At 45.3% G+C, this 27091-nt stretch overlaps 1 protein-coding gene across 1 annotated transcript; it reads left to right on the top strand.

Annotated features, from left to right (window-relative positions):
• The first annotated feature begins 2516 nt into the window (after positions 1 to 2516).
• On the top strand, positions 2517 to 27091 carry fam131ab (family with sequence similarity 131 member Ab). The gene is made up of 6 exons (XM_083914032.1): positions 2517 to 2656; positions 9281 to 9420; positions 18130 to 18223; positions 18316 to 18498; positions 24759 to 24890; positions 26106 to 27091. Exons 1-6 carry the CDS (start codon positions 2626 to 2628, stop codon positions 26759 to 26761), a joined length of 1236 nt encoding a protein of 411 aa, XP_083770158.1. The 5' UTR covers positions 2517 to 2625; the 3' UTR covers positions 26762 to 27091.

The following is a 27091-nucleotide window of genomic DNA, read 5'->3' as shown; positions in this document are numbered from 1 at the left end:
ATAAAGGCTTCAGTGATGCAGCCTGGACACTTTACGCCCTGAGGCTGTGATCATGGCATCTCCTCCTGTCGTCTCAGCTCTGCAGTCACACACTGTACTCTACTGCGCAACAGGCTCTCCGCACTCCCGCGGCCCCCGCAGCTGCCTGTAGTACCGCCGCTCTCCTTTCGGTGGCGCTGGAGCACCGGACAATGGAACCGCTCCGAGGCGCGGAGAGGGCGGACCAGGCTACATAAGCTGTGGCTTTTGCCGCAACTTTTCTGTGTTATGAAATGGGAGCCGAGTGCGCATTGCAGGAGGGGAGGAAGTGCAGAAGATTACAGTCTTCTGTGCTTCACACTCTTAAACCACTGAGCTCGAGAAGACCTTGCATGAGCAGCAACAACAGCGGGATGAGGAATGTCTGCTCTGTCGGGTCTGGGATGATGAGAAAAGCGGCACATGCTCCACATCTCCCTACAGTTGATCAACTCATGAGTGTTTACTGTTGATAAAGTGGGTTATTTATTATTAATTTGGGTCACTAAATGTTCTCCTGATGGCACTGAAGTAGAAACACACCTGTGGCGCCACCTGCTTCTCATCCCCGCTCTACTTCTGTCTTTACGCGCACGCAAACGTGTCGATCCCAATTCTCTTTTGGGATCTTTCGGCACAACTGCAGACTAAAAAACACATGTTACAGCTGGAACAATGGAAGCATCTCGCTCTGTTTTCCTTGAAATGCACCTAACACTCAAAATAATTATATTCCTGGGGAAATTCTGGAGGAATAATATGACATAAGTGAGTGCAATGTAGTTTGTCGCCCAGGTTGACCCAAGAACCCATATATGTGGTTCATATGTCTTTAAATAGTGCCACCGGTGCACCTCCCTGCCCCCAGGATCAAATTCAGTCAAATATATAACCAGTGTGTGCGTGTAAATGTGCTTTATAGTGTCTTCAAATGTAACAAAGCACCCAGAGAGCACCCGTTCAGAGGCCGTTCAGATGATGGATTGAAAATTCCCCCCGCTCCGGTAACACCTAATACGCAGAGTGGGGGCGCAGCCGCGTGGGTCAGCAGCACCGCAGGTCTGAGTTTGGACTCCCGGTGGGCTTTAAGGGAGTCAGGGGGGGTGCTTCAGCGCTGACCTGCCTGGAGACAAGAGTGGGTGGCTTACAAGTAGGCCACACAATTGAGCAGTCCTTTTTTGTCCCTTTTCTAAAATTCACGCCCTCTTGGAGAGCGCCATAATGGGCTGCTTTGATTGAACACGCACGAGCAGAGCATGTCACAGGCGTATTTTTAGAGCCTTTGCCTATATTTGGTTGCGTGGACTTTGAGGTCGTAATGAGCCTGCAGCTATGCCACCGCACAGCGTGGGAGTATGAAATGGGGTTCTGATGTCCCTGAAAAAAAACGTGCCAGACTGCGTGTGAAAAAAAAAGCCACTTTCCTCACATGTGCTCTTGCTGCCATAATTGGACGGTCCTGTTATTGCATCACTGCACAACACCGCGCGTAAAGCCCGCGGGCATGTGCAGGTCCAACACGACCTTTTCTCCCTCGGACTGTGAGATTGTTTTCGACGGAGGAGGGAAATGAATTAATATCTCCCCATTACGCACAAGTAAGCGTGGTTGCTCTGTTATTGTTATTATTCCCCGGCATCATAAACTGCTCCAGGCTGTCATCAACTCTTTTCATTTTCCTTTTTTTGGGACCTGTTGAAATATGCAGCATGTTCCTCATTTGTCATTATGTCAGCCAGCCGATATCTAAATGAGAAGAAATGCAATCCCTGGTGGACAACTTGCTTCTCTTGTGTGTTTGTGCGTCTGTGCGTCTGTGTGTGTGTGTGTTTGTGTGTGTGTGCACCGCTAACCCCGCCCTTCTCCTCATGTCTGGCTGGCATGTAAGGGGACACCAGCCAATCACATCTCATTGCGCTTCTGCCTAGCAGGGGGAAAACAGAACAAGGAGGCGGAAGCTCGCTTGGACTGTATATAAGCGGTTAAGCGTGGGATTTTTGTATCAGTGTCAGCCTCCAGTGACTCTTCTCTGCCTGCTGGGCGACAACAAGGGCGCGCAAAGGGGCCGGTGATCCGTGGTGCCGGTGGTGCTGGTGTGGACTTGAGCGGCAGTGACCAAGAAGGGAAACCCCTGATCCCCCCCACCCACCAACCCCCCTCCCCTGCAGATGCAAGGCCGGGACCCATGCTGCCTCCGCCTGACAGAGCGCTGTCCGTGGTGCTGAACCGCAGGACTCGACCCTTCAACCGGTGACGTAGAGCTCATCCAAGAAACACAAAACTCTTAAAATACAATATAAAATAAAAACAAAGCCGCACAAACATTATATATAAATACATATACATATATATGGATTTGAAGCAAGTCAAAAGCAAAGAAGTGATAGAAGACACGGGAGCGGAACTGATGACTGGACTTCCCCCTGCCCTCGGCGTCACTCCGGCGGTCTGAGCACAGCAGCGCGAACCCAGCGGAGCCTCCGTAGATGAGCACAGAGGCTTTCCATCAGTGAGGTACGCTCGGCGTCTCTTACGCAGGGAAATTTGGGGAAAGAAACTCGATAGCTCGCTCTCCCTAAAAAAAAGGCTCTATATGCAGCTGCGAAAATGGGCTGTATCAGCTCCAAGGCGCCTGTCGGTAAGAGTTTGTTTTCATTTGCTCTGAATAAAAGCACGCTGGAGGAAGCCTGGCATTTTTTTTTACGCATTGTTTTTTTTTTGCTGCAGCCTTTCGCAGGGGCGCAGAGTGAATTTGGGTGCTTGAAGTGCACAGCATGCTGTGCCCGAGGTGTGTGTGGCATATGACGGCGCTGCTGCTGAGTCATATGCATATGCGAATAAGGAGCCCCACGATAAGCTGTTGTAGATGACTGGAACAACAACAATTTCATCTTAGGTGTTAAATGTGTGTGTGTGTGTGTGTGTGTGTGTGTGTGTGTGTGTGCGGCCGGCGCTGAGGAGAGCTCGAGGGGCTGGTGTCTGCAGCCTAAACATCGCGATGCTACGAGAGTTGCAAGAAGCTTTTTTGGTGAGCACGCCAGTCAGAGGCAGAGCAGACAGAGGTGCTCTTGACACCGCTGAGGGATGCGCTGTTAAACGGCTTTTATATATATTATATATATATATATATATATATATATATATATATGTGTGTATAGGAGAAGACTCATCCGGACACGATGGTTCTGACCGCGCTGACCCAGTTTAGCTGCAAGGTAGGACACCTTTTTTTGTTTTGGCTCGTATCCTCACGCACGCCACCGAGCAAAAAAAAAAAAAAATCTCTAGGTTTAATAGTCGGTATTTCTGGATAATCTGGAAAATGAAAGTAAAATGGATTAGTTCGCAGTCGCAGATATCCAAAATGTAAACGCGCTCCATCCCCGTCGGTGCTTCGAGGCACACATGCAGCACGGGATCCTTCGCTTGTTGCCAAGAAACAAGCTCCCTGTTGCCACCGCATCTCTTCTCTCTTACGGTTGTTTACACCTTTGCTGTTAAGTGTGTGCCGTCCCATCCATTCCACTGGCGCCTAAATGTCGCCGAGGGCCCCAGTCCTCTATGTGTTACCCCGACCTCTGACGCGTGTCTCCCCCAGATATCCCCCTTCTGGTATTCATTTGACTGGGTCTCCTCTGTTGTCTCCGTAAACCAAACCTGCTCCACATCCATCCATCCATCCATCCATAAATGCATCCATCCTTCCGAGTCTCTCACGCACACAGAGGGGTTTTTTCTTTCTTCTGGTGATGTAAGTGTTATATGCAACCTTTCAAACTGTCATTTATCCTTCATATCCATGCTCACAGATGCTCTCTCAGACTCTAATTGCTTATGTAATGTGTTGCTTCAGTCACTTGATGATTATGGCGCCACCCCCTCCCCCTTCTCCTTGTCGCGGAGTGCGTAAGGACATGCCCTATAGTCCCATAAACCCCTCATGAAGACACCGCTTCTGCACGTTTATCAAACAGTGTCAGCGATAGCAGCCACCTGTTTGACTCATCTTTAGCCTGAATGTGTGTGATATCGCACACACGCTGCTGGTCTTGACCTAATTGTGTTGATGCGCTCATAAGTCTCTCAGAGAGCCCTGAAGACATGAGGGGGGAGAGAGGGAGAGATAGAGAGAGAGAGAGAGAGAGAGAGGGAGAGAGAGAGAGGGAGAGGGAGAGGGAGAGAGAGAGAGAGGGAGAGAGAGAGAGAGAGTGAGAGAGAGGGAGAGAGAGAGAGAGGGAGAGAGAGGGAGGAAGAGAGAGAGAGAGGGAGAGAGATGCACAGCCGAGGTCTCTCCATCTGCAGTTTCCACGACAACGGGAACTACAGAGAGAGGAGTGTGTGTGTGTGTGTGTGTGTGTGTGTGTGTGTGTGTGTGTGTGTGTGTGTGTGTGTGTGTGTGTGTGTGTGTGTGTGTGTGTGTGTGTGTGTGTGTGTGTGTGTGTGTGTGTGTGTGTGTGTGTGTGTGTGTGTGTGTGTGTGTGAGACCTAAGTGAAAAATAAATAAATAAAAAACAAGACCGCATTCTCATTTGCTTCAAGAGAAGAGACCACACTCACAGAAAGATCACAGTCAGTGGGAAGGAGATTAATTAAGATTAAAAAAAAAAAAGACGTGGAACAAATGAACAAATGAGCCACAGATGGAGGATGACCGTAGGGCCTCACAGAAGAGTCGCTTTCTCCCAGTAAAACAGGCTAACCTCAGTGTGATCGAGCCCTTTGTGGTAACACGCATCTCGTTATTCATTCAGAATGCAAACCATCAATGTATCCCCATCACATGTGCTCATGTCCATCCATTAGGATCCCACATCCATGTCCCTGAAATCGCACCCTTGCTCTGGCTCAGGGTCACTGCTGCAGTGACTTACGGCACTTTGCATTGCAGACGTGAACGCGAAACCATTTCTGTTGTGTGCAATGACGTTTTACGATCTTTAAAGCCGCTGAGCGTGGCAGTAAAGATGCTCAATAAACTTATCGATGCACGGACACCAGGAGGAGGAGGAGGAGGAGGAGGAGGAGGAGGATGTGGCGATCCCTGAACCCCCCCTCATTAGCGCACGTTTTTCCCAATTATTGAAAAACCTGTGCTAAAGTGCCCTCTAGGAGCCAAACGCATGCTTAAGTGACCTCTTGGGAGCCAAACGCATGCTTAAGTGACCTCTTGGGAGCCAAAACCTGTGCTAAAGTGTCCTCTGGGAGCCAAAACCTGTGCTAAAGTGACCTCTTGGGAGCCAAAACCTGTGCTAAAGTGTCCTCTGGGAGCCAAAACATGTGCTAAAGTGACCTCTTGGGAGCCAAAACGTGTGCTAAAGTGCCCTCTGGGAGCCAAAACCTGTGCTAAAGTGTCCTTTGGGAGCCAAAACCTGTGCTAAAGTGCCCTCTGGGAGCCAAAACATGTGCTAAAGTGACCTATTGGGAGCAAAACCTGTGCTAAAGTGACCTCTTAGAAAACCTAAATGCGTGCTAAAGTGCCTTCTTCAGTGGCGAGAACGCACTATATGTGCCCTTTTTTTCCCTTTTCGCCCCTCCCTTCAAAAAGTCTGTGCACGCCACTGCTGCACGCGCCAGGGCTCCAATGACCGTCACATTCTGGACATCAATCTCGTGCAATACAAAAACACGTGCACATCTTTTCGCTCCTCGCTTAACAATACTTTCATTGACCGAGGTGGCCTAGATTCCACAGATACAATACACCCGCGGGCATCCGATCTCATCACACCCAATTAAACGGCACATATTGAATTCAGCTGGTGGGCAACTTGAGCCCGGCGTGCTAAACGGCAGGTCTTTGACCCAGGGGTGAGTGATTGGTCTTGATATTGGACTCAATATTTGAGATGGGGCGCTGGCGACTAATCGAGCGAATCGTTCTTTTCACAGACAAGTAACTGGAAACGCCTCCCTGCAGCGGAGGGCTAGAAAGAGGAGCCAGGCACTGACATTTAGAGGCACCACCTCTTAATCTCTTTTAGCTAACCTGATTTGAAGAGTGTCGAGCACGCGCAGGATTGCATTTGTGTGTGTATGTGTGTGTGTGTGTGTGTGTGTGTGTGTGTGTGTGTGTTTCAGTAGGCATGTGGCGGACAGCTTCTGAAATGTTTTTGCTGCACACTGCGCCGGAAAAGGCACGAGAGACCCTGGAAGTGCGAGGTTTTTAGGCACCTTTGGTCCACGAGTGTGTCAGGTTGTGACGAGGGGCAGCTGTTGAAAAGGTTAAACCTATGTAGTCAACCGAACGGTCCTGTATCTGTACGCAGCTATGTGACGTTTGCAGCCAGGAGGTTGCTTAGTGACATTTGCAGCCACTGCAGATTGCCTCTGTTTTTGCCGTGTTGATGACGTGTGTATCAAACATCGGGGAGGTAAAAAAGAAACATGCACAAAGCCATCACGGTCGTGTCCCTTATTCTGTGCTTTCTTTTGTGTGTTATACTGCTTCTCTCCCTCAGACAAAGCAGAAGCAACTTCATGAAATATCAAACAGGCTTGGGCTGCCAGGGCCTTACCTGCATGACGCGGCATGGCTTTAAAGTGCATGATGGAAGGAGGCCCTCATGTTATCTCACTACAAGTAGTTTCTACACAGTAGCTGCAGTAAAGGGTCTGTGAATACTGAGCCACTTAGCCTAGAACCATATACTTATTGTAAGTGCGTGGTTCAAGCCTTAAGATTCCTTTAATTTCTGTAGCACTCCGAAACAATACCATCTGGGTCGTACGGAAGCCGTGGGATGCAAGTGAGACTTTCTTTTTTTCTGGTAATCCATTTTCTAAGTCGGATCCAAATTGTTTTCTCTCCTGTGTTTACGACTTAAGAACATATGAAAGAAAGTTTGCATAGGATCATTATTTTTTTTCCATCTGTGAAAAATGGAGAATAAAATGTTTTGGCAGGATTGTTTTGAAAAAGCGTTTGTTGTTATACTCGTACTCGACGACTGGGGGAGCCTTTCAAAGAAGAAAAAAACGCGATCCTGAATTGAATATCCTGGCAAACCTTTATATCCCACCTGTTTTCAAAGATGAAAATTAAATGTAATCATCCCGACTTAGAAAAAAAAGAATCACCGGCCAATAAACTTATCAATGCACGGACAGCAGGAGGAGGAGGAGGAGGATGTGGCGATCCCTGAACCCCCACTCATTAGCACATGTTTTTCCCAATTGTTGTTGAAAAACCTGTGCTAAAGTGACCTCTGGGAGCCAAAACCTGTGCTAAAGTGACCTCTAGGAGCCAAAACCTGTGCTAAAGTGACCTCTTAGGGGCCAAAACCTGTGCTAAAGTGGCCTCTGGGAGCCAAAACATGTGCTAAAGTGACCTCTTAGGGGCCAAAACCTGTGCTAAAGTGCCCTCTGGGGGCCAAAACCTGTGCTAAAGTGACCTCTTAGGGGCCAAAACATGTGCTAAAGTGACCTCTTGGAGCCAAAACATGTGCTAAAGTGCCCTCTTAGGGGCCAAAACCTGTGCCAAAGTGGCCTCTTGGAGCCAAAACATGTGCTAAAGTGCCCTCTTAGGGGCCAAAACCTGTGCTAAAGTGACCTCTTAGGGGCCAAAACATGTGCTAAAGTGCCCTCTTAGGGGCCAAAACCTGTGCCAAAGTGGCCTCTTGGAGCCAAAACATGTGCTAAAGTGCCCTCTTGGGAGCCAAGACCTGTGCTAAAGTGCCCGCGTGGAGCCAAAACCTGTGCTAAATTGACCTCTTAGGGGCCAAGACCTGTGCTAAAGTGCCCTCTGGAAGCCAAAACCTGTGCTAAATTGACCTCTTAGGGGCCAAAACCTGTGCTAAAGTGACCTCTTAGGGGCCAAAACCTGTGCTAAAGTGAGCTCTTAGGGGCCAAAACCTGTGCTAAAAAGAAAAGAATCACCGGCCAAACTTTATTATACACCACTTTTCAAAGATGACAAATGATCTTGACAGGAAACCATTCACCTGCCAGAACCGTCTGTTGTTTTCTGCCTGTTTTCAAAGATGAACGGAAAAAAAGAAAATTAATCTGACAAAACTTCATGTTCCACCTGTTTTAAATAATGAAACAATAAATAAGAAACATTATCCTGACAAAAGAAATATACGTCCAGGCAAACATTTATATTCCACCTGTTTTCAAAGATGGGAAATATAAACTAAGAAGAAGTTTCTTGACAAAAACAACCTGTCAAAACTTTTTTAAAGATAAAAAAACAAAGTTAAAATGATCACACACACCCTACGTGGTCTCATGGGAGGGCGTATAAATAGCACGCCACTTTTCATGACTTTTCGCGTGCATGTCTACGCATATTAAGCTTTTCGCGTGTATGAATCGAACGCCCGTCATATTGATTTAAAAACAACCCTCTGACAGAAAGCTCCACCACTTCGTATTTCTCCGCAAGGTGGCGGAGAAATACGAACACGTGGGTTTTCCCTCAATGACATTTGTGCGTGAAATGACAACGCCATCTCTGCACTATACAAGTCAATTGAGACTATGTGGCGTGAAATGACACGCAAAAAACATGAAATACGTTGTAATTATACGCGAGATGGCTTAACAGAAATAGCGTGTCATTCACACGCCTTTTGGTGATACCAGGCTGACCCACCCCCCCCCCCCCCCCCATCCTTAAATCTTTGGATCACCTGATCACCAGAAACAAACAGTTCTCACTTGCCTATCAGGGCTTCTATATGATGGTGCTGTAATAAAAAACAACTTTTAAAATGAAATCCTCCAAAAATATTCCATTTAATGTTATTATTCAGATTTAACATTTGATTTTCTTTGCTCCACAGTTGCATTAAGTCTTCGTATGCACAGTTCATGTATCTTTATTCGAGACATTTACAAATTAGCTGGTGGGCAGATGTTTATTTTGCAGGATTGCCTATTTTTCTTACAATTTATGTGGTGTGTTTGAATATTGTTCAGACTGCAGTGAGATACGGCAACATACCATTCCCCTCATACGGTCATCGTCCCTCAGTGGCTGCCCTGGGGTCCCTATCGAGGCATGCGTTGGCATGGTGACTGCTAATTTAACCGTATGGCAATTTAAGGATTAGCCTAATCCTTAGTAATTCTTGCTCCAGTAATAAAAAACAAATATTATGAACAACAATGCTTTAACGACACGTTCAAGTTGAAGCATTCTTGTCATAATATATGTATTTTTTTCCCACTTATTTTGGAGACAGAATATAGTTTTCGAGGCGAAGATGAGTTTTGACCTTCTCCTATAATCTTCACGTGGCTCTCTTCCTCCTGACAGTGGCCGTTGACGGTTCATTGCGCGTGGACTGGAGCGCGGCGAGCTCCCTGTCTGACCTCGCGCTTTTGGGAAGCACGCGGACCTGCTTGGTGCGCAGACTGATTCTGACAGCACCTCTGGGCGCACTGGACTTCAGCGAGGTGCCCTTAACACTCTTTTTTATCTCAGTTTGGTCTTGTTTTGTAATAGACTATGACCCATCTAACGTAGCTCCACCGACACCTCGTGCATTGTCTCCTCTCCGAGAGACTTAGCTTTAAGCCAGTTTGTGTTTCTAAATGCTTTATGATGGATAATGACGATTCAAAGTAAGCAAATAAATTCAGTGGGAGCGTGCAGGCGGCATTTAAAACAGATCAACTCCTACAAAAATGCCTTTACTCTCCTTGATGCCATACAGGAAAAAGCTTCTACAAGCTTTCGTCACTTCGTGGAGTCCTGAAACTTTATTTATTTGGTTATTTTTAAAACAAAAAGTCCTTTCTGACAATAAAAGGCTTAATGGAGAAAATGGATTTCTTGACACGTCACTTCTACTTCAAGGAGCATGAAGGAAAACAGTCCCAAAGAGCCGTAACCGCGGCAACATGTCTAATATAAAGAACAACATTATTATTATTATTAAAATAAGTGAAGTTGTTCTTAAACTACTGAGCTGTAATAAAAGGAAAGTAGCAGAGAATCAAGACCTGCTGTTGTACACGACGTTATACAATTGAATTGCGTGATGTTATGCAACGCTCATAAAACCCACATAGTAAATACATAATTAAAAATAACACTTATTATTATTATGTTAGGGCTACACAGGTGTAGCGGTTAGCACTGTCGCCTCACAGCGAGAAGGTTCCAGGTTCACATCCCGGCTGGGGCCCTTCTGTGTGGAGTTTGCGTGTTCTCTCCGTGTCTGCGTGGGTTTTCTCCGGGTTCTCCGGTTTCCTCCCACAGTCCAAAGACGTGCAGGTGTTAGGTTCATTGATGACTCTAAATCACCCGTAGGTGTGAATGGTTGTCTGTCTCTGTTCGTCTCTATGTGTCCTGTGATAGACTGGCGTCCTGTCCAGGGTGGACAACGCCTCACGCCCGCTGTTAGCTGGGATCGGCTCCAGAGACCCCGAAAGGGACAAGCGGTTGAAGATGAATGAATGAATTATTATGATATATATAAATCATGTGATAGGCCGCGCATAACTAATAAAAAGGTCTTTATTCACTGTGCCTAGATGTTTAAATGAGACTGGAGTGTGGTTGCATTAGAAATCATTTGTATTTTTTGGTACATGGATTATTAGATACTCCGTATATCACTGCGCACCATTTGAGCCAAGCTACGATGAACTTAGTGTATTATTACCTAATGAGGTGCCGAGCAGATAATCCTAATCAGAGGCGACAGTCTCTCAGTAATTCGCCACATGGAGCAGAAAATTATTTTCTATAATTACCTTATTAATGCGAGTTTCAACCACTGACTTCTTTCTCCATTTTCATTAATGTTAACCAGTTGCTTTCACTTTTCTTTTTTTTTCGCAAGTCATTCGGCGTAATTAACAATTAATTTTTAATTTGGGGTTTTTAATGGAATCTCAGTGTTAGAGTTAAATCCTCCTCAACTTTTTGGACCAAACATATCACACAATCTCTCTCTTATGCATGGGTGAACCATGGCATTTTTCCTTTTCCACTGGTCGCATCAGAGTTTCAGTTAATTGGGAGGTTTCGTGCGGCAGATGGACTGAAAGGGTACGTACTCTGCTCCTGAGAAGAAGGGGTTTGAGGGCACTTTGGTTAGAATGGTGGATAAATGGAAAGGATGCATGATATATATTGGTACTGATAAATTACCGGGCGATATTGGCCTATCATTAGGGCAGTGGTGGGCAATTCCTGTCCTGGAGGGCCACTATCCTGCATGTTGTAGGTTTCTCCCTACCCTAACTCAGGTGTGTTGGAGCAGAGACAAACCTAAAACATGCAGGACGGTGGCCCTCCAGGACCGGAATTGCCCACCACTGCATTAGGGCGACACCGTGGTATGGTGGTTAGCACTGTTGCCTCACAGCAAGAGCATTCCTAATTCGAATCCGGGCTGGGGCCCTTCTGTGTGGAGATTGCATGTTCTTTCTGTGTCTGCGTGGGTTTTCTCCGGGTTCTGCGGTTTCCTCCTACAGTCCAAAGACGTGCAGGTGTTCGGTTCATTGATGACTCTAAATCACCCGTAGGTGTGAATGGTTGTCTGTCTCTGTTCGTCTCTATGTGCCCTGTGATAGACTGGCCTCCTGTCCAGGGTGGACCCCGCCTCACGCCCGATGTCAGCTGAGATTGGCTCCAGCCCCCCGCGACCCCGACAGGGACAAGCGATTGAAGATGAAAACTATGCAAAACTATGAAAAAATCGATATTGTGCATCCCCTATAAGGGTATGCAGTACATTACATTACATCATTACAGCCTACAGTATTTGTGTCTAGAAATTCCAGTCAGACGCCTATTATTGGCTCAGAGATGGTGATGAAGATGGGAACGGTGATGATGAATCCACCTTGCCTCTTTTATCCATCAGCGCGCACCATCTGGGTGTGAATCCGATGTGTCGCAGTGAGCCAGCCAGGCGGCGATTAGCAGCGCCTAAGTGATCCATTATGAGATGCAGCCTCTCACCGCTCACTGTTATACTACTCAGTTCTGTTATTGAATACCGGGCGCTGCGAGAGACAGGTTGTCTGGACTGTTCAAATCTCTAATGCTTTACACTTCAGAGATCCCCAAAAGAGACACACATTAGCTATATTTGGTCAGGTTTTAGCTGATAACCGACAAAATAATAATAATAAAGTCCTAAAAACGATATTTGGCTTTAATGCCACCGAAGAGATTCAATTTTTCTGTGATGATGCAAATTTGTCTTCTCTGACGCCCGCGTTGGCTGTGGCATCACTGCGCTAAAGGAAAGCAGGAAGGCACGTGCGAGAGTCTTTCATTTATAAGTCGTGTGTGTAAAAATCGTCAGTGAATCAGGAGTTTTGTCATGGTGACCAGTTGCCATAGGATGTTCCCACCATGAGAGAGAGAAAGAGAGAGAGAAGAGAGAGAGAGAGAGAGAAGGAGAGAGAGAGAGAGAGAGAGAGAGAGAGAGAGAGAGAGAGAGAGAGAGAGAGAGAGAGAGAGAGAGAGAGAGAGAGAGAGAGAGAGAGAGAGAGAGAGAGAGAGAGAGAGAGAGAGAGAGAGAGAGAGAGAGAGAGAGAGAGATGAGAGAGAGAGAGAGAGAGAGAGAGAGAGAGAGAGAGAGAGATGCACAGAAGGAAGAGAAGGATGTTCAGGTTATTTTCCAGCAAGAAAAGCAAATATCACGCCAGTCGGTTCCACTTAAACAGGTCATGGCCCTCCTTTCCTTATAATCTTGTATCATTTCGGTATAATGACTTCATGAATGCCTCTGTACGGTGGCCCTGAAAGGCAAATCAAACAGCGATAGAAAAAGCAAATCATAAAATATGACAACTATTAGCGTAGCACAACAACAGATCACAAAACACAACGGCAAATGGAAAAACACAACAGCAAATGAAAAACACTACAGCATATCATAAAATTCAACAACTATTAGCGTAGCACAACAACAGATCACAAAACACATCAACAAATAGGAAAACACTACAGCAAATCACAAACACAACAACAATCCAAAACACAACAACAAAGGGAAAAACACACAGAAAATCATAAAATACAACAACATAAAACACAACAACAAATAGAAAAACACTACAGCAAATCACAAAACACAACAACAAAGGGGAAAACACTACAGAAAATCTTAAAATACAACAACATAAAACACATCACAAATAGAAAAACACTACAGCAAATCACAAAACACAACAACAGATCACAAAACACAACAACAAAGGGAAAAACACTACAGAAAATCATAAAATACAACAACATAAAACACAACAACAAATAGAAAAACACTACAGCAAATCACAAAACACAACAACAAATAGAAAAACACAACAACAAATCACAAAACACAACAAAAGATCACAAAACACTACAACAAAGGGAAAAACACTACAGAAAATCATAAAATACATAAACAAATCACAAAACACAACCACATTAACTTCTAAGGGTCTATCTCTCCGCTGGTCCTCCTGATTGGACGGACAAGCTGTCTGGTGAAAAACACTTGGAAAAGCACGCGTACACTCATCATGATGCTTTGGTTGGTTGACAATAGATGAACTATCACGTCATACGTATGCCCTGCATCCAACTTCAACTATACAATGACCAAAAGTGTTTGCTGGAGCACTAACATTTGTTTTTCAGGCTTAACCAGCTCAGTGTGTGTGTGTGTGTGTGTGTCCATGCTTCCCGGTGATGCATACGGTGCGTCAGGTCGGTTTTATGTCACACACCCTCTGTCCGCCTGCTCTCAGCTCCTGACATACGTGTTGTGTCCAAAAAGCTGTTGTGTTTTTCCCTGTGCTGTCCACATTAGTCCGCCCGCGCTGACTGACGGAGACAACATTCAACCGATGATTTAAAAGCTTAAAGTGAACCCTGAGCGGCGTCGTGACGGCCTCTTTGCTGTGTGTATTCATCAGACCGTGAAGGTGTACGACTCCTCGACACTGTGCACGTATGTGTGTGTTTGTACTGCTGTTCAGTGGGGCACTGGGGGAGCAGAGGGGCACAGGGGAGCAAAGTGTGTGGCTCACGGGTGGACGCATTTAAAAAAAAAAAAGCATTTTTATCTATTTGAATGTAATGTATAAATTAGACCATGCTGTGCCTCCAATCCGTGGACCTATTCTGAGCCAATGGGCCCCTGGGCGCAGACATGTAAGGGTGCAGTCACTCTGTCCGTTCGTACGGTGCCCAAGCACGCTTCACCGCTAAAGTCTAGTTTGTTTGACCGGTGTTTAGTACAACCGTTCTGCGCCAAGGCACGGCACGCTTGCCAACCGTGGCCCTGTTGAGAGAGTTGGGCTTTTGTAAAGCACGCAAGCACATGTACGAGCACCAGCATTCAAAAACGGTTGGACAAAACAAGCGATGGAAAAGTAATGGAGCCAGGGCCCGGAGCATTTCATGCAATGTGAGAGCAAGCGGGCCTGGGCTTTGAGGGAAGAGGGACGGGGGACAATCACGCTAAAGCACGGCACGGCACGGATCATTAGGGCCAAGTGTGAGTGCGACCTGAGAGGCCCCCACTCTGTCTACATAGGAACCCAAATTCAAAGAGTCTACTTTAAGTTGTTTTGTTGTCATCTTGGGTCTCTTTGTGCTCATTGTGCACTTATTTTCAGATGGTTTTATTAATTTTGTGTCTTTGTGCTCATTCTATGTCCATTTTTAGTTATTTTGCATGTCTTTGTGATTGTTTTGCATCTATTTTTTAAGTCATTTTGTATCTTTTAATTTTGGTTTTGCATCTGTTTGCATTTTCAATTTTTATGTCATCATTTTTTTCTCTCTTTGTGGTCATTTTACATCTATTTGTCAATAATTTTCGTGTCTTTGTAGTTGTTTTGCGTCCCTAACATCATTTTTTCTCTCTTTGTGGTCATTTTACATCTATTTTTAAGATAATTTTTGTGTCTTTGTAGTTGTTTTGCATCCCTATAATCATTTTTTCTCTCTTTGTGGTCATTTTGTGGCCCGGTAGTGCCCGGTATTAATCTATCCGTGCTCCAAACTCCAGAAATGACATGTTTTATGTCAAACTTTCTTCATGTCAGGGTCGAAATGTCCCTGAAACAGCATCATCACGGGATACGTCCTGAATTGAAATCAAGTTTCGGGGCATTAGACAGCGGTGAGACGTGAGTTTGTGCGTTGGATATCTCTGAAGATGTATAAAATCCTCCCACACCACGCTGAAATGATTTCTCTGGGCAACTATTTGAAAACAAATAAAACATATTGAGCTGTGGGTGGACAACATTTACGCTCTGACGTCTGATTTTGTAATTAAAGACCAAACCCAATATATCCTTCTAACCCTCCTCGAGGGTGGATGTCACATCTCCAGATTAATCTCTGAGCTGCTCTGCGGCACGAGAGGATTATCGCGCCCCGCGGCATCCTCTGATGCCATCGCAAGCTCGGGATTCCCCCTTCGGTGTTGCAGGGCACTTCTGATGGGGACATTTAGTTGTCGTTTGTCTGTTACTCAGCTGGTATCTTGTTGCTTTTAAGAGGAATTGACAGGACAAGGTCAGGAGGATCTAACTGCATCAGGCTGTGGTTTCTTACTCACTGTAAACTTGATGGGGTCTGAGTGAGTGGTGACTCATTGATGAATGGAAGAAAATAGAAATATTTACGTCAAAAAATGACTCAACAATCCAAAATATGAATATAACTTATTATGTACACCACTGTGGCTCTCTTGTCGTAGTGAGTGAAGTTGCATCGCTTGTTCCTCTAGCTAATAAAAGCAGGTCAAACTAGAGCGTCAGAGGACCGGGCACAATCTGTACCTGTTGATATACCAAAAGAACGTCATCGGATTGCTCAGTCAGCCAAGTGTGTTGACCCATATTGAGTAACAACATGGTAGCGTCAGCTCAGCATGCGGCCTTTGCTGTTGACGCGCCTGTCTCCCACGTGAGTACAGGTGGGGCTATAAAAAGAGTTAGCAGACAAAGGAACTTGTCAACATCCGATACTCCCTTTGTGGTTTGACGTTACAGAGCAGACAGATTTGATGGAGGACAGACCGGGAAGGGGGGGGGGAGGGGGGATCTTTTGTTTACTGTCTGGTTTAGTTAACTCACCGTGGGGGAAATTACCTACCTGCCAGACTGTCTGGACACAGAGTTTTATTGGTTTCCTTTGCAGAAAGCTCCTAACATCTGGCACCACTGGAGGGGTTCTTACAGGTATTGACTATGTGCAGATAATGTGCACATGTATAGACAACAATAGGCTAAGAGTTATACTTCTTTCTCTTCCTCTCCCATCTTGTCTGCAGCCGTAGAAGCAGCAAAATGCTCTTCAGTTGTAGTTTGAGAAGCGTCGGCTCAGTTACCAGTTAACAAACCATTAGCGCGCTCATTAGCTAGCAGGCTAATTCAACAAGCCACTCAGACGCGTAGACACGAGGCTTCAGCTAACCACCAGTTGTTTTTTCAGCTTTTGTTTCTACTCTTTTATGTGAAACGATGTGCAAATCAGATGTGTTTCATAAGACAGTTAGCTGAACAAATGTCATAATTTTTGGTCACTTTAGAGGAACAGTTCAGCATTTTGAGACGTCAAACTATCTGTTGAGAAATAGCCACAGCTGATTTTTTTTTTACTTTTAGGAATCAAACAAATTAGATAAAACATGTTCATTTGTGATATAAGAATTATATTGTTTTCATCTAACTTGTCATAAGAAAGCAATGTGATCTCATGGGAAAGAGAATACATAGCATTTTTGCCATGTTTCGCATTTCATGTAAGGCCCCTCGAGCTTTTCGTGCGTCATTTTACACCACGTTCTCATTCACAACTCGTCACATACCACCCTTTTCAGCACTTTTGACCCTCCAAAGTCCCAGTTTTAAACACGTGGTTAACGTTGTGAATTCAAACAAAAACGGTACTTACGTTACTAAGGTTTAGGCATCAAAACTACTTAGTAAGGTTTAGGAAAAGATCATGCTTTGGGTTAAAATAAGTATGTCATACTTTGACATTGAACAAGACATGAACAGTCTCCAGGGTAAAAGTCTGGTTTGTGTTTGACCCGACCATCCACCCCGATGTCCTTCCTAAGCATAGCCTTGTTTTACTACGTCACACCTTTCTGTTGTTCGCAGAAAAGTACAATGCCAACAGTTATTTTCCGTGACAAACGCACGCTTTCAGGGACCCTTTGTTATCACTTATACGCGCCAATCGCTTCACTGCTGTCACAGTTTTGTGAGTTCAAACAAAACTAGGTGGTTAAGTTTAGGAAAAACATCGTTGTTTGGTTTACACCAAGATGTTCAATCAATGAAAATAACCACATCAACATTAAAGTTAAAATTGCTTTTGACTGGGTCAAAGTCCTGTTAATGTTCAGGGTGTTCTCATGCATTTTTCAAACATATAACGATAAAAAGTAATGCGCAGATATTCGTGTGTATTCCACATATTTATTGTGTGTATTCCTCAAAGTGAAAGCATGTGACGTAGTATAAGACAGCGAGGCACCGCGTAGGGATGCAAGGTCAGGGGGGATGGCTGGCATGTAAAACATAGGACTTTAAGTAAACCACAGGACTTTAAGCTAGGAGAGTGGGGTTCAATTCCCATCTTAGCATAACTTTACGTAGGATTTGCTACAAACCTGTTCATGGGAACACAATGGTTTATTGGACCCAACACCTGCCCTTAACGGAATATCTTGTCTTTATATGTCCCGTAACTTCCGTAGCAGTTGACGCAGATGGGTTTACAGTTGAAAGCACAGTGCGACTACATGGTGTAAAATAACACGTGAAAACAAAACAAAAAAGCTTTGTGATAGCATGAAAAATGACTTTACAAATTAACAGAAGGAACAGAATTATATTTCATGCACATACACGTGTAGTTGTTGGCAAACAGCTTGTGACTCATTAAAAGCATCGATCGGTGTGTAAAGAGAGAATTCTCCACTTTCCGAGGCCTTGAAAGTACACTGAAGTTGTTACTGCACTGTGAACATTGTAGACTCCCCTCTCCACGAAAAGACGACAACTGGGGCGTTTCCTGTGAGTCACGGCGTATTCAGTTGTTAGCTCACGTGCACGCTGAGCCGACCTACTGCACCAGTGTTCTCCTGAGTCTCACACTTCTTCTTTTTCATGTCATTTCAGGTGAATGTTGACGACACCGTTGAAATGTTACCCAAATCAAGAAGAGCTCTCACCATTCAAGAGATCGCTGCATTAGCACGATCGTCCTTGCACGGTGAGTGCAACGTTTAGCATATGAGCATGCAGGTAAATGTGTAACCATCACACAAGTATGCCGTAGCATTACACTCAGTTTTGTCTTTGCAGGTATTTCCCAGGTAGTGAAGGACCATGTGACAAAGCCTACAGCCATGGCTCAGGGCAGAGTGGCCCACCTGATCGAGTGGAAGGGCTGGTGTAAGCCCATAGACACTCCAGCAGCCCTGGAATCGGACTTCAACTCGTACTCTGACCTCACCGAGGGAGAGCAGGAGGCACGCTTCGCTGCCGGTAAGACTTCTGTTGTCTGTTTGCTGTCTGCAAGTTGTTTACTGCATAAATATTACAGGAAAAAAAAAACACCCAGCTTTGCTCCACTTGAATCGAAGACAAATACAGATGAAGAGTTGACTCACACACCAAAGGCGAGAGAGCTTATGAAAACGTGCGAAACAATGATGAAAGCTCACAGAAGACATCACATTACATAAAGAAAAAACATAACAAAAAGATATTTATGACACACGATCGTTAGTTACAGTCAAAAGCATTTAAGAACAAAGAGATCTGACAGGAATTTGCTTCAAACAAGCTAGTGTTTTTCCACAGCTGTCATGTTTACGCCATTTAAACCTGCTGCTAACAAGCACTTTGGACGTATTTTATGGATATAGGAAAAAAATCATCGTATTCCCATCAACGGGTTCGTCTGCATTGTTGTTTGGTTCACACTGTTACCGGATCTCAGCAAGATCTGTACAGCGTGGCATCATTTCACAGGATACTTTATTTAGTTTAGTGAGCTTTCATTGGGGGTTCAACAGGAGACAGATTATAAAGACAATGGGAGAGGAGTCCTGGCTCTGCCTCGCCGAATGTTTACTGTCTGTGTCTTCACGTAACTGTCTCATAAAGGGCAAAAACTTTTAAAATATATGAATATATGAAGCTGCAGAGGCCCAGACATCCTGACCTTATAGTCTCTAGTACTGGTCAGGCTCCACACTGGATCCTACCCATAATGCAACTCCATGGCATCTTTTAAACAGTTTGTTAATGCATCAAATCCGTTTTCAAGCCCAGATAAATGCAAATGCAAAGGCACATGGTCAGATGTCATCATCCACATACAGATCCCATACAGATACTGTGTACAGCCACTGCCCTTGAAGTCCCACCGAAATGGAAGCTGGAGCATCTTTAGCATCTGAATACTGACAATTTATTTATTTTAAATCCTTTGCATTTGATGGGGCTGCGAGTTTAGCATGGTTCTGAGCTACGGAGACGAGAATTGTTGGCTCCACACACACACACACCACGGACGAGGCAGAGATGAAATGGAAACTTTACTGAATCCAAAGTCTGCGTGTAACGCCCGCTTCCTGAAATAGACCTCAGCCACATTGTTTTGGAAAATGAAAATGTGGGTTGCTAACCCCAGATTTTATGGAAACAGGTGTTTTTGCCCACTGATATCTAACACTCTCTCCACATTACGCTGTCGGCTCCTACGACCACGATTACGATCACGAGTTGAGCCACAAACAGGGAAAGAGTTATTTTCATGACGTCTGTCCCAAAATTTTATTTGATTAGGCTCATTTTTTAAACACCCATGAAGTGCAGGATGAGTCATCACACATCTGAAACTGTTGTTGTTTTGTATTGTTTGACAAATGAATAATTAATGCAGGGACACAAGTTAAAACTGCTCTTTTCACTTCACCGGGGCTCTAACTCTCCTCCTCCGCACATAGCTTACAGACTGTTTGTTCCTCTCAGAGTGCCACTCACCCACAGCTCATCTACCTCCTCTTCTACTCACTCACCTCATCCTTTCCTTTTCTTTCATTCACTGCCGCCCTCTCTATTCATCACCCCTTTCATCCAATTCACATTGTCTCCTCTTTTAACGTTCCTCTCTGCCCCCTCTCTCTCTCTTTCTCTTCGCCTTTTGCACCCCGTCCCTGCCGCTCTGCTCTCCCTCCATCCTCTCACTCGCTCCCTGCAATGCAGACTCTCAAGGTTAATTTGCACAGTAAGGTTTTGCTCCTGGCTAGTGCCACCGTGACTGAGCGATTTTCCTCCGTGCCTCCTCTGTTCTCCTTTCTTTCTTCTTTCTCTCCGCTTTCATATCTCGCTTTTGACACGGCCCTGGTCATGCCCCCATCTTTGTGAACCATGATCACAATAGAGGATCCAGTTCAGTATTCTTTGTTTAGGAGTTTCATGTGCAACTGTGATGATGATTCCAGCAAACTGAACTTATAAAGTCGTGCAAAATAGTCTAAATCTTCATCCTTCTTTTGGGCTGCTGCATGTAATAAAGTCATTTATTGAGCCATAACCAGATTTGCTCTGCACACCCTTGTCATTTGTTTAATCAGTGTAAGTCGACATTACTGTACGTTACATTTCTCCTTGTCTCTTCATCTTACATCATCGTGCATTTCATCAGGGAGCCGGTTGTGCTGACTCCTTTTATTTTCGTCAACTCTCTCCTTGTCGCCCGGTGATGGTGTCACTGCGGGTGACTGGACACGGCGTGAATGTCAGCGAGCATGTTAGTGTATAACGTGAGCATGTGTGAATGTGTGAAGTGAGTGTTTGGGTGTGTGTATGCAAGCAAGTAGAACACAGTGCCGTGTGTTTGTGTAGGAGGCATCTTGAGAACTGAAAATGCAGGTGGGTTTGTCCTATTGATGGACTGACTTGTGCCAACAAACACACACACACACACACACACACAGACACACACACACACACACACACACAGACACACGTTCTTTGAAGGTAATCCCGCAGTGTGTCTCCGTAGTGCATGAAACTGGCTGCCAGCCTTGACCGACACAGGGAGGATTATGTCACTGTGTGCATGTGTGTGTGTGTGTGTGTGTGTGTGTGTGTGTGTGTATGAATGAAACAGACATGTGAAAGTACATGTGTGGAGGTGTGTGAAGTGTGTGTATGTGTGTATAAGAGTGGCGTTATTCCAGTTTCTGGTGCACAGTAGTGTGCGATGTACGTCCTTCTGAGTGTAAAACTGCATAGCACTGTCCCACGTACAGCTGCGGTACATCCAGACTGTGCGTACAGACACCCTCAGATAAGAGTTATGAAATATCATGTGAAGTGTTTTCTGTCCTAAACAAATAAGAAATTACATTTAGAATCATTAAAAGTTAAATGTATGTATGTGTACTAGGTGAACTCAGTGTAGAAAAGCAGAGCTGCGGCAGTTTTAACAAGGTTGCCACGCACTGCTCATGCAGCATGTGAGGCTCGACTATAAGCGTGGCCAGCTACATTGATAGCGAGTCGCTGTTGAAGCCCAGGCGCTTGTTGCTGTTGTTATGGCTACAATTCCGATTTATTGCTCAAATCAGATTTATTGTTTGTCTGTACACATTACGTCTTTAAATGTGGCCTGTTTACAGATTGCTGTGTAAAGTGACCCGCATGTACAGTTGATCATTGATGACATCACGCCACAACGGTGTTAACGGACGCCAACATGGCAACGACAACCGCTATTGTAGGTCTTTATGGCTTAATGCTAAACTGAGAAAACTGCTAAACTAACCAAACAGTCCGCCTGCTTCACTGCTGTCCTCCATGTTTGTTTTGATTCTGTTCCTGGCTCCCTCCTGCGGCACACTTTTTTTCCCAATCAGCTTTATTTGTCTTTCATTTAAAAAACAAGTGCAGCGTGGGTCAGAATGACGTCAAAGTCGCATTAAATGCAACCTGGCTGTTCAGATTGCGGTCGCATTTTAAAAAATCCGATACGAATCAGGAGCACATTTAAAAGTGGCCTAATTCTGATTTCGAAAATATCAGATTCAATGCGACTTGTGCTGTTCACACTGTCAAAAGCAAATCAGATATGGGTCACATATGAGCGAAAAAATCAGATTCAGGTCACTTGTAACTGCAGTGTGAACGTAGCCTATGACGTACCCTCCATGTGCATCACAATACATAGTATGCCAGCCTAGCATCAGCTAACTTAGTTTATTAACACCACAGCTAGCCACTGTGCATTGTAAAATAGATGGTAACTGACCAGAGGCAGGATAACATTTTTTTACCATTCTTTAGACAGAGATGATAAGGAGACTGGAAATGGTGAAACAAAAACATAAGATTAGTTGCACTACTGAAAATGACTTGTAGCGCCGTCGTCGTCGGGTGTCACTTTGTAGCTTCATGTCCTCTGCTTCCATTGACAATGACTTGTAACCTGTTGCTTTGTCATTAGGGAAGTCTGGACACAGCATTAGTCGTAGCAAGGGTACGTGTGTGTGTGTGTGTGTGTGAGACAGAGACAGAGACAGAAGGAGAAGCTGTTTCATTTACGGATCTTCATAATGGACATTTTTGGGCAGCAAGCACCATCTGTGTCATATTTCTATTTCCATGTGAGGCATCGTACCAAGTAACCATTTAATTATTTATATTAACATAATCTGCACCAATAAATGGGCTAACAGGTCATAAAAGTCTGAATTTAAATAATTATTTTGCTTTTATTTAGCAAAGAAATAATATTGTTGTAATATTCCTCTGGTCTGCATTAAACTAGGTCACCTCCCGCATGTTGCCGGGCGTGATTTTGATTATTATTTTTTGATTTTCTGCCTGCAGGCGTACAGTATCTCTTTATCCCTATTCAAGGCATTTTTGTGCGCTACGTATGTGGGTCAGTGACATAGAAAAGTACGTCTGTGAAAACCGCCTTTCTTCCTAAGTTAAAGGAATCAGAACATGCTTTCAAAGGAGAACTAAAGAGCAGCCGGCACGACTGCAGCTGCTGGAGGATGCGCCGTGTTTTCGAGGACAGTTCAGAGCCCCGGCAGCTACAGTGGGAGATGAATGAGAGCATCGATCTCTCGCTGTGGGAGACAACAACGCATGAATACTGAGCATTGACCAGAGAGAGAGAGAGAGAGAGAGAGTCAGAGGGACACATAAAGAGAATGAGACTGAGGAGAGATAGAAATCAAAATGAGAAGTGAGGGACAAGGCTAAAAGACTGAGGAGAGGCAGGTGAGTCGATAGAGTGTTTTATTGAAAGAGACGATTGGAAGAGAAGGCATGACATGAAGGAGAGAGAGTGGATGAATGGGAGAATACAAAACAGATGGATTGAGTGAAAGTGGACGAGGCTGAGCACAGAGATAAAGAGAGACTCTCTCATTGGCCAGCTCCTGATGATGATTGGAGGCGATTGGTCACTCGGACCTTGTGGCTTATTGGTTCTGGCACCTACTGAGTCACGACACACAAACACACACACATCGATGTCCTCTCTGCAGCCTTGTGTGTGTATATGTGTGTGTGTTTTATACGTATGTAAGTTTGATGTCTTGCAAAATACGTTGATTCATTATTTTAGTAGTGGGGGAACAAAAACTCCTACAGTGAAATAGAGCCACTGATAAAATTAGCTTCTGTTTTAAGTAATTGTTTATCAGATTACGCCACAACACGAGTGCATTTTAAGCTACAAAAAGCAGTTAAAGTGGTTTTACGTGCATTCGCAGTGAGAGAGATAAACCTTTTAAATAAAGTGTAGCAGCGACAGCACACACCAGGTTTTGAAATACATCTGTACTGCACAGTTCTGCTGCAGTTATACGCAGTCTATGATGTCAACTGTGAGGCCTGCTATAGCAGAAATATACGTAATGTTAAGCACGTCTTGTTTATCTATGTTCTTTAAAAGAAAACCTGATAAGAATAAAATAAAAAATAAAAAAATTATGACACGGTGGTATAGTGGTTAGCACTGTCGCCTCACAGCAAGAAGGTTCCAGGTTCGCACCCCGGCCTGGGCCTTTCTGTGTGGAGTTTGCATGTTCTTGCCGTGTCTGCGTGGGTTTTCTCCGGGTTCTCCTCCCACAATCCAAAGACGTGCACGTGGTACGTTAATTGATGACTCTAAATTGCCCGTAGGTGTGAGTATGAATGGTCGTTTGTCTCTATGTGCCCTGCGATAGACTGGCGTCCTGTCCAGGGTGTACCCCGCCTCACGTCCAATGTCAGCTGGGATCGGCTCCAGCACCCCCCGCGACCCCTACCCCGGGATAAGCGGTTGAAGATGAATGAATGAATGAATGAATGAATGAATGATCTGATATTAGCGGAGTGGTGAGTTTGATGTTAATCTGTTGCACTGCTGTTTAAGTTTATGTTAAATGTACCGCATGTTACAGGTGATGCCACCATGCTCATCACAAGAATCGTCATGGCAATGCCGAGTATTGCTCCTGGTGATCCCAGGGACAGGTTTAGACACTCAGTGACAGCCATCTTTAAGTGCAGCAGCCAGTTGACCACTAAAGAGCGCTGACCGTAATGGGAATGCTGTCTCTGTCCAGTCCAATACTACCGGTGTGCGCTTTGTTCCTCACAGACACTGTCGATCAAAAACAAGCTACATGACATGAAAACACAATGAACCGCTGCCTCCTTGTTACCATGCCAACCCTGTATTTTGCGCGTGCAACTCATTTATGTGTGTGTGTGTGTGTGTCTGTGTGCAGGTGTTGCCGAGCAGTTTGCCATAGCGGAGGCTAAGCTGAGGGCCTGGTCCTCTGTGGACGGCGACGAGTCCAACGATGACTCATATGATGAGGACTTTCTGCCTGCCAACGAGCCCACCACACAGAGCACAGGTACACACACACACACACATACACACACACGCACACACACACACACACACACACACACACACACACACACACACACACGCACACACACACACGCACACACACGCACGCGCACACACACAGTAACTTTACACCACAATAGCTGTGGTGAAGCTAAATCACATTTCCTTCCTTCAGTCCCCTCCATCCTACAGTAATAACCCATCACACAGCCTCTACCCCCCCCTACCCCCCCCCGTCTCTCTCTCTGGACCCCCCCCCCCCCCCCCCGTATCTTTCATTGTCCCAGTGCCCTAGTTTTCATCCTCTCCCTCCAACATATTTTTTTTTTGTTCTTCGGCGGAATTTGATATCCCTCCTGCAACTTTAATATCATTTCCTTTGCTGCAGAGAGACAGTGCCTGTGTGAGGACGGTGTGTGAGTGGGTTATAAATACACACAGTGTACTTGAGCATGGCTGTGTACGTGTGTTTTCTTGTGTGTATGTGCGAGTGTGTGCATATACCAGAGCTTTCATCTTGATTACACTGAACCACCAATACCCTGTACTGCAGCTAACAGTCAGCTCAGTGTTACTTCTGTAGCATCATGCCTCCATTAGCTTCTGGTAAAGGCCATTTAGTGAACGGAGCTGCGCATATTTAATCAAGTGTACATGAAACCAGTGCTGCAGTGCTTTTTCTGACTGAGGGCACATTTATTTAGAGAACGTTTGTCTTTCTTTCAGTCCTCTATCACATCACATTTGGATTTTGCAGCTGTTTTCTTTGCACAACTGTAATCAAACTGTTGTTTAATACACATATCTTGATATTTTTGTATTTTACACACATACGGTATTTTGCAATAAACTTCAAGTACAATGTCATATTATATATTTTGTCCAAAAATGGCATAAAAAGTCATAAAATGGCATGTCATAAAAATGCATTTAAAAAGTCATAAGTCACAGCCATTAAAAATGTCATAAAGTGAAAGTTTAGTACGTCATAAAAATGTCATAAAAAGTGTCGGATTTGGAAGTCACAAACTTTTTTGAATGTAAAAAGTATGAAAGTATGAATGTAAGTAAAGAAAGACTAAAGTTTTTCAATAGTATGTAAGGATTTCCTATTGTACTTCCTGCAACTGCTCAGTAATATTACAGTTTCATTTCATATTCTCTCATTGTTTTTCTTCTTTGACTTCGTGCTCATAGTCTGTTTCAATCTCTCTAGATGTGTCATCATATCCGCCCTACTTGAAGGACCTGATCCACAGCCAGCTTTGCCAACACCTGGGCTTGCGAGGACCCTGCTTGGAGGGTGGTGGTGGCGGAGGAGGCGGAGAGGGAGGTGGCAGCGGAGAGCCCTCCCCTACGGTAGGCTCCCCAGACACTTTGTGCTCCAGCCTCTGCAGCCTGGATGACCACCACCCGCTTCTGCGCGACCTGGGTGGCCACCGCGGCACCCACTCCTACAGCCACGCCGCCGAGCTCGCCGCCAAGATCCTGTCGGCGCTGCAGGGAGGGGAGGAGCTCCTGCTGGCCCGACTTCAGAGGGCAGGGCAGAGCGGGCGCGGGGGCGGGGACTGTGGCTTCCACAGCCTTGGCGAGGGAGGGAGGGGCATCAGGCCCTGTGGGGGTCAGGACTCTCCTTGCTACTCCATGTCTTACTCGGAGACTTACCTCTCACCCGGCGAGGACGACGACACCCCCTGCAAGGACTATGAGAGCACCTTGTGCCAGGTGGAGGCAGAGGGCAACGGAGTGGAGTACCCACCCGACTATGACCCGCTCAGGAGGGTCTCCGATGTGGCCTCGTCTGGGATTGTGTCTCTCGATGAGGAGGATGAAGACGAGGAGGAGAGGGCAGGAGAGCCAAACAACCAATGACTCCTCTCATCTCACCTTAGTGTTTGACCCTTCCAAGCTCTTTGGAACAACTTCCCCCTCTCCTCCATGGCGTCTGAAAAGTTTGAACCGCCGCGCATGCTGTTTTTCCCCCCTCTGACTGAAGCATAAATCATCCGTCTTTGCCTTACTTGCAGCATTTCAACTCCTCCTATCCACACGGTGACGGCTGTCCCCCATTCAATGTATCACCTCTATTTTCTTTGAAGGCGTCCAAACAATCTTTTTTATCAGTGTGAAAACAGGAGTGCTGGGCTAGCTACAGCAGTCCGGCGATGTACTCGTGGGAATGATGCACGCAATTTCCGGCTC

This window comes from Echiichthys vipera, assembly GCF_963691815.1.
Source record: "Echiichthys vipera genome assembly, chromosome: 5".
NCBI lineage: Eukaryota > Metazoa > Chordata > Actinopteri > Perciformes > Trachinidae > Echiichthys > Echiichthys vipera.
The sequence above is the reverse complement of the archived record's forward strand: the minus strand, read 5'-3'. Positions and strand labels throughout refer to the sequence as shown.

Excerpts from the sequence above, each read along its gene's own strand:
- fam131ab (XM_083914032.1), top strand. The coding sequence starts at position 2,626 with ATGGGCTGTATCAGCTCCAAGGCGCCTGTCG. Across the intron at positions 9,421-18,129 it reads GCGCACTGGACTTCAGCGAG|GTGAATGTTGACGACACCGT; the intron begins GTGCCCTTAACA and ends ATGTCATTTCAG. Across the intron at positions 18,224-18,315 it reads AGCACGATCGTCCTTGCACG|GTATTTCCCAGGTAGTGAAG; the intron begins GTGAGTGCAACG and ends TTGTCTTTGCAG.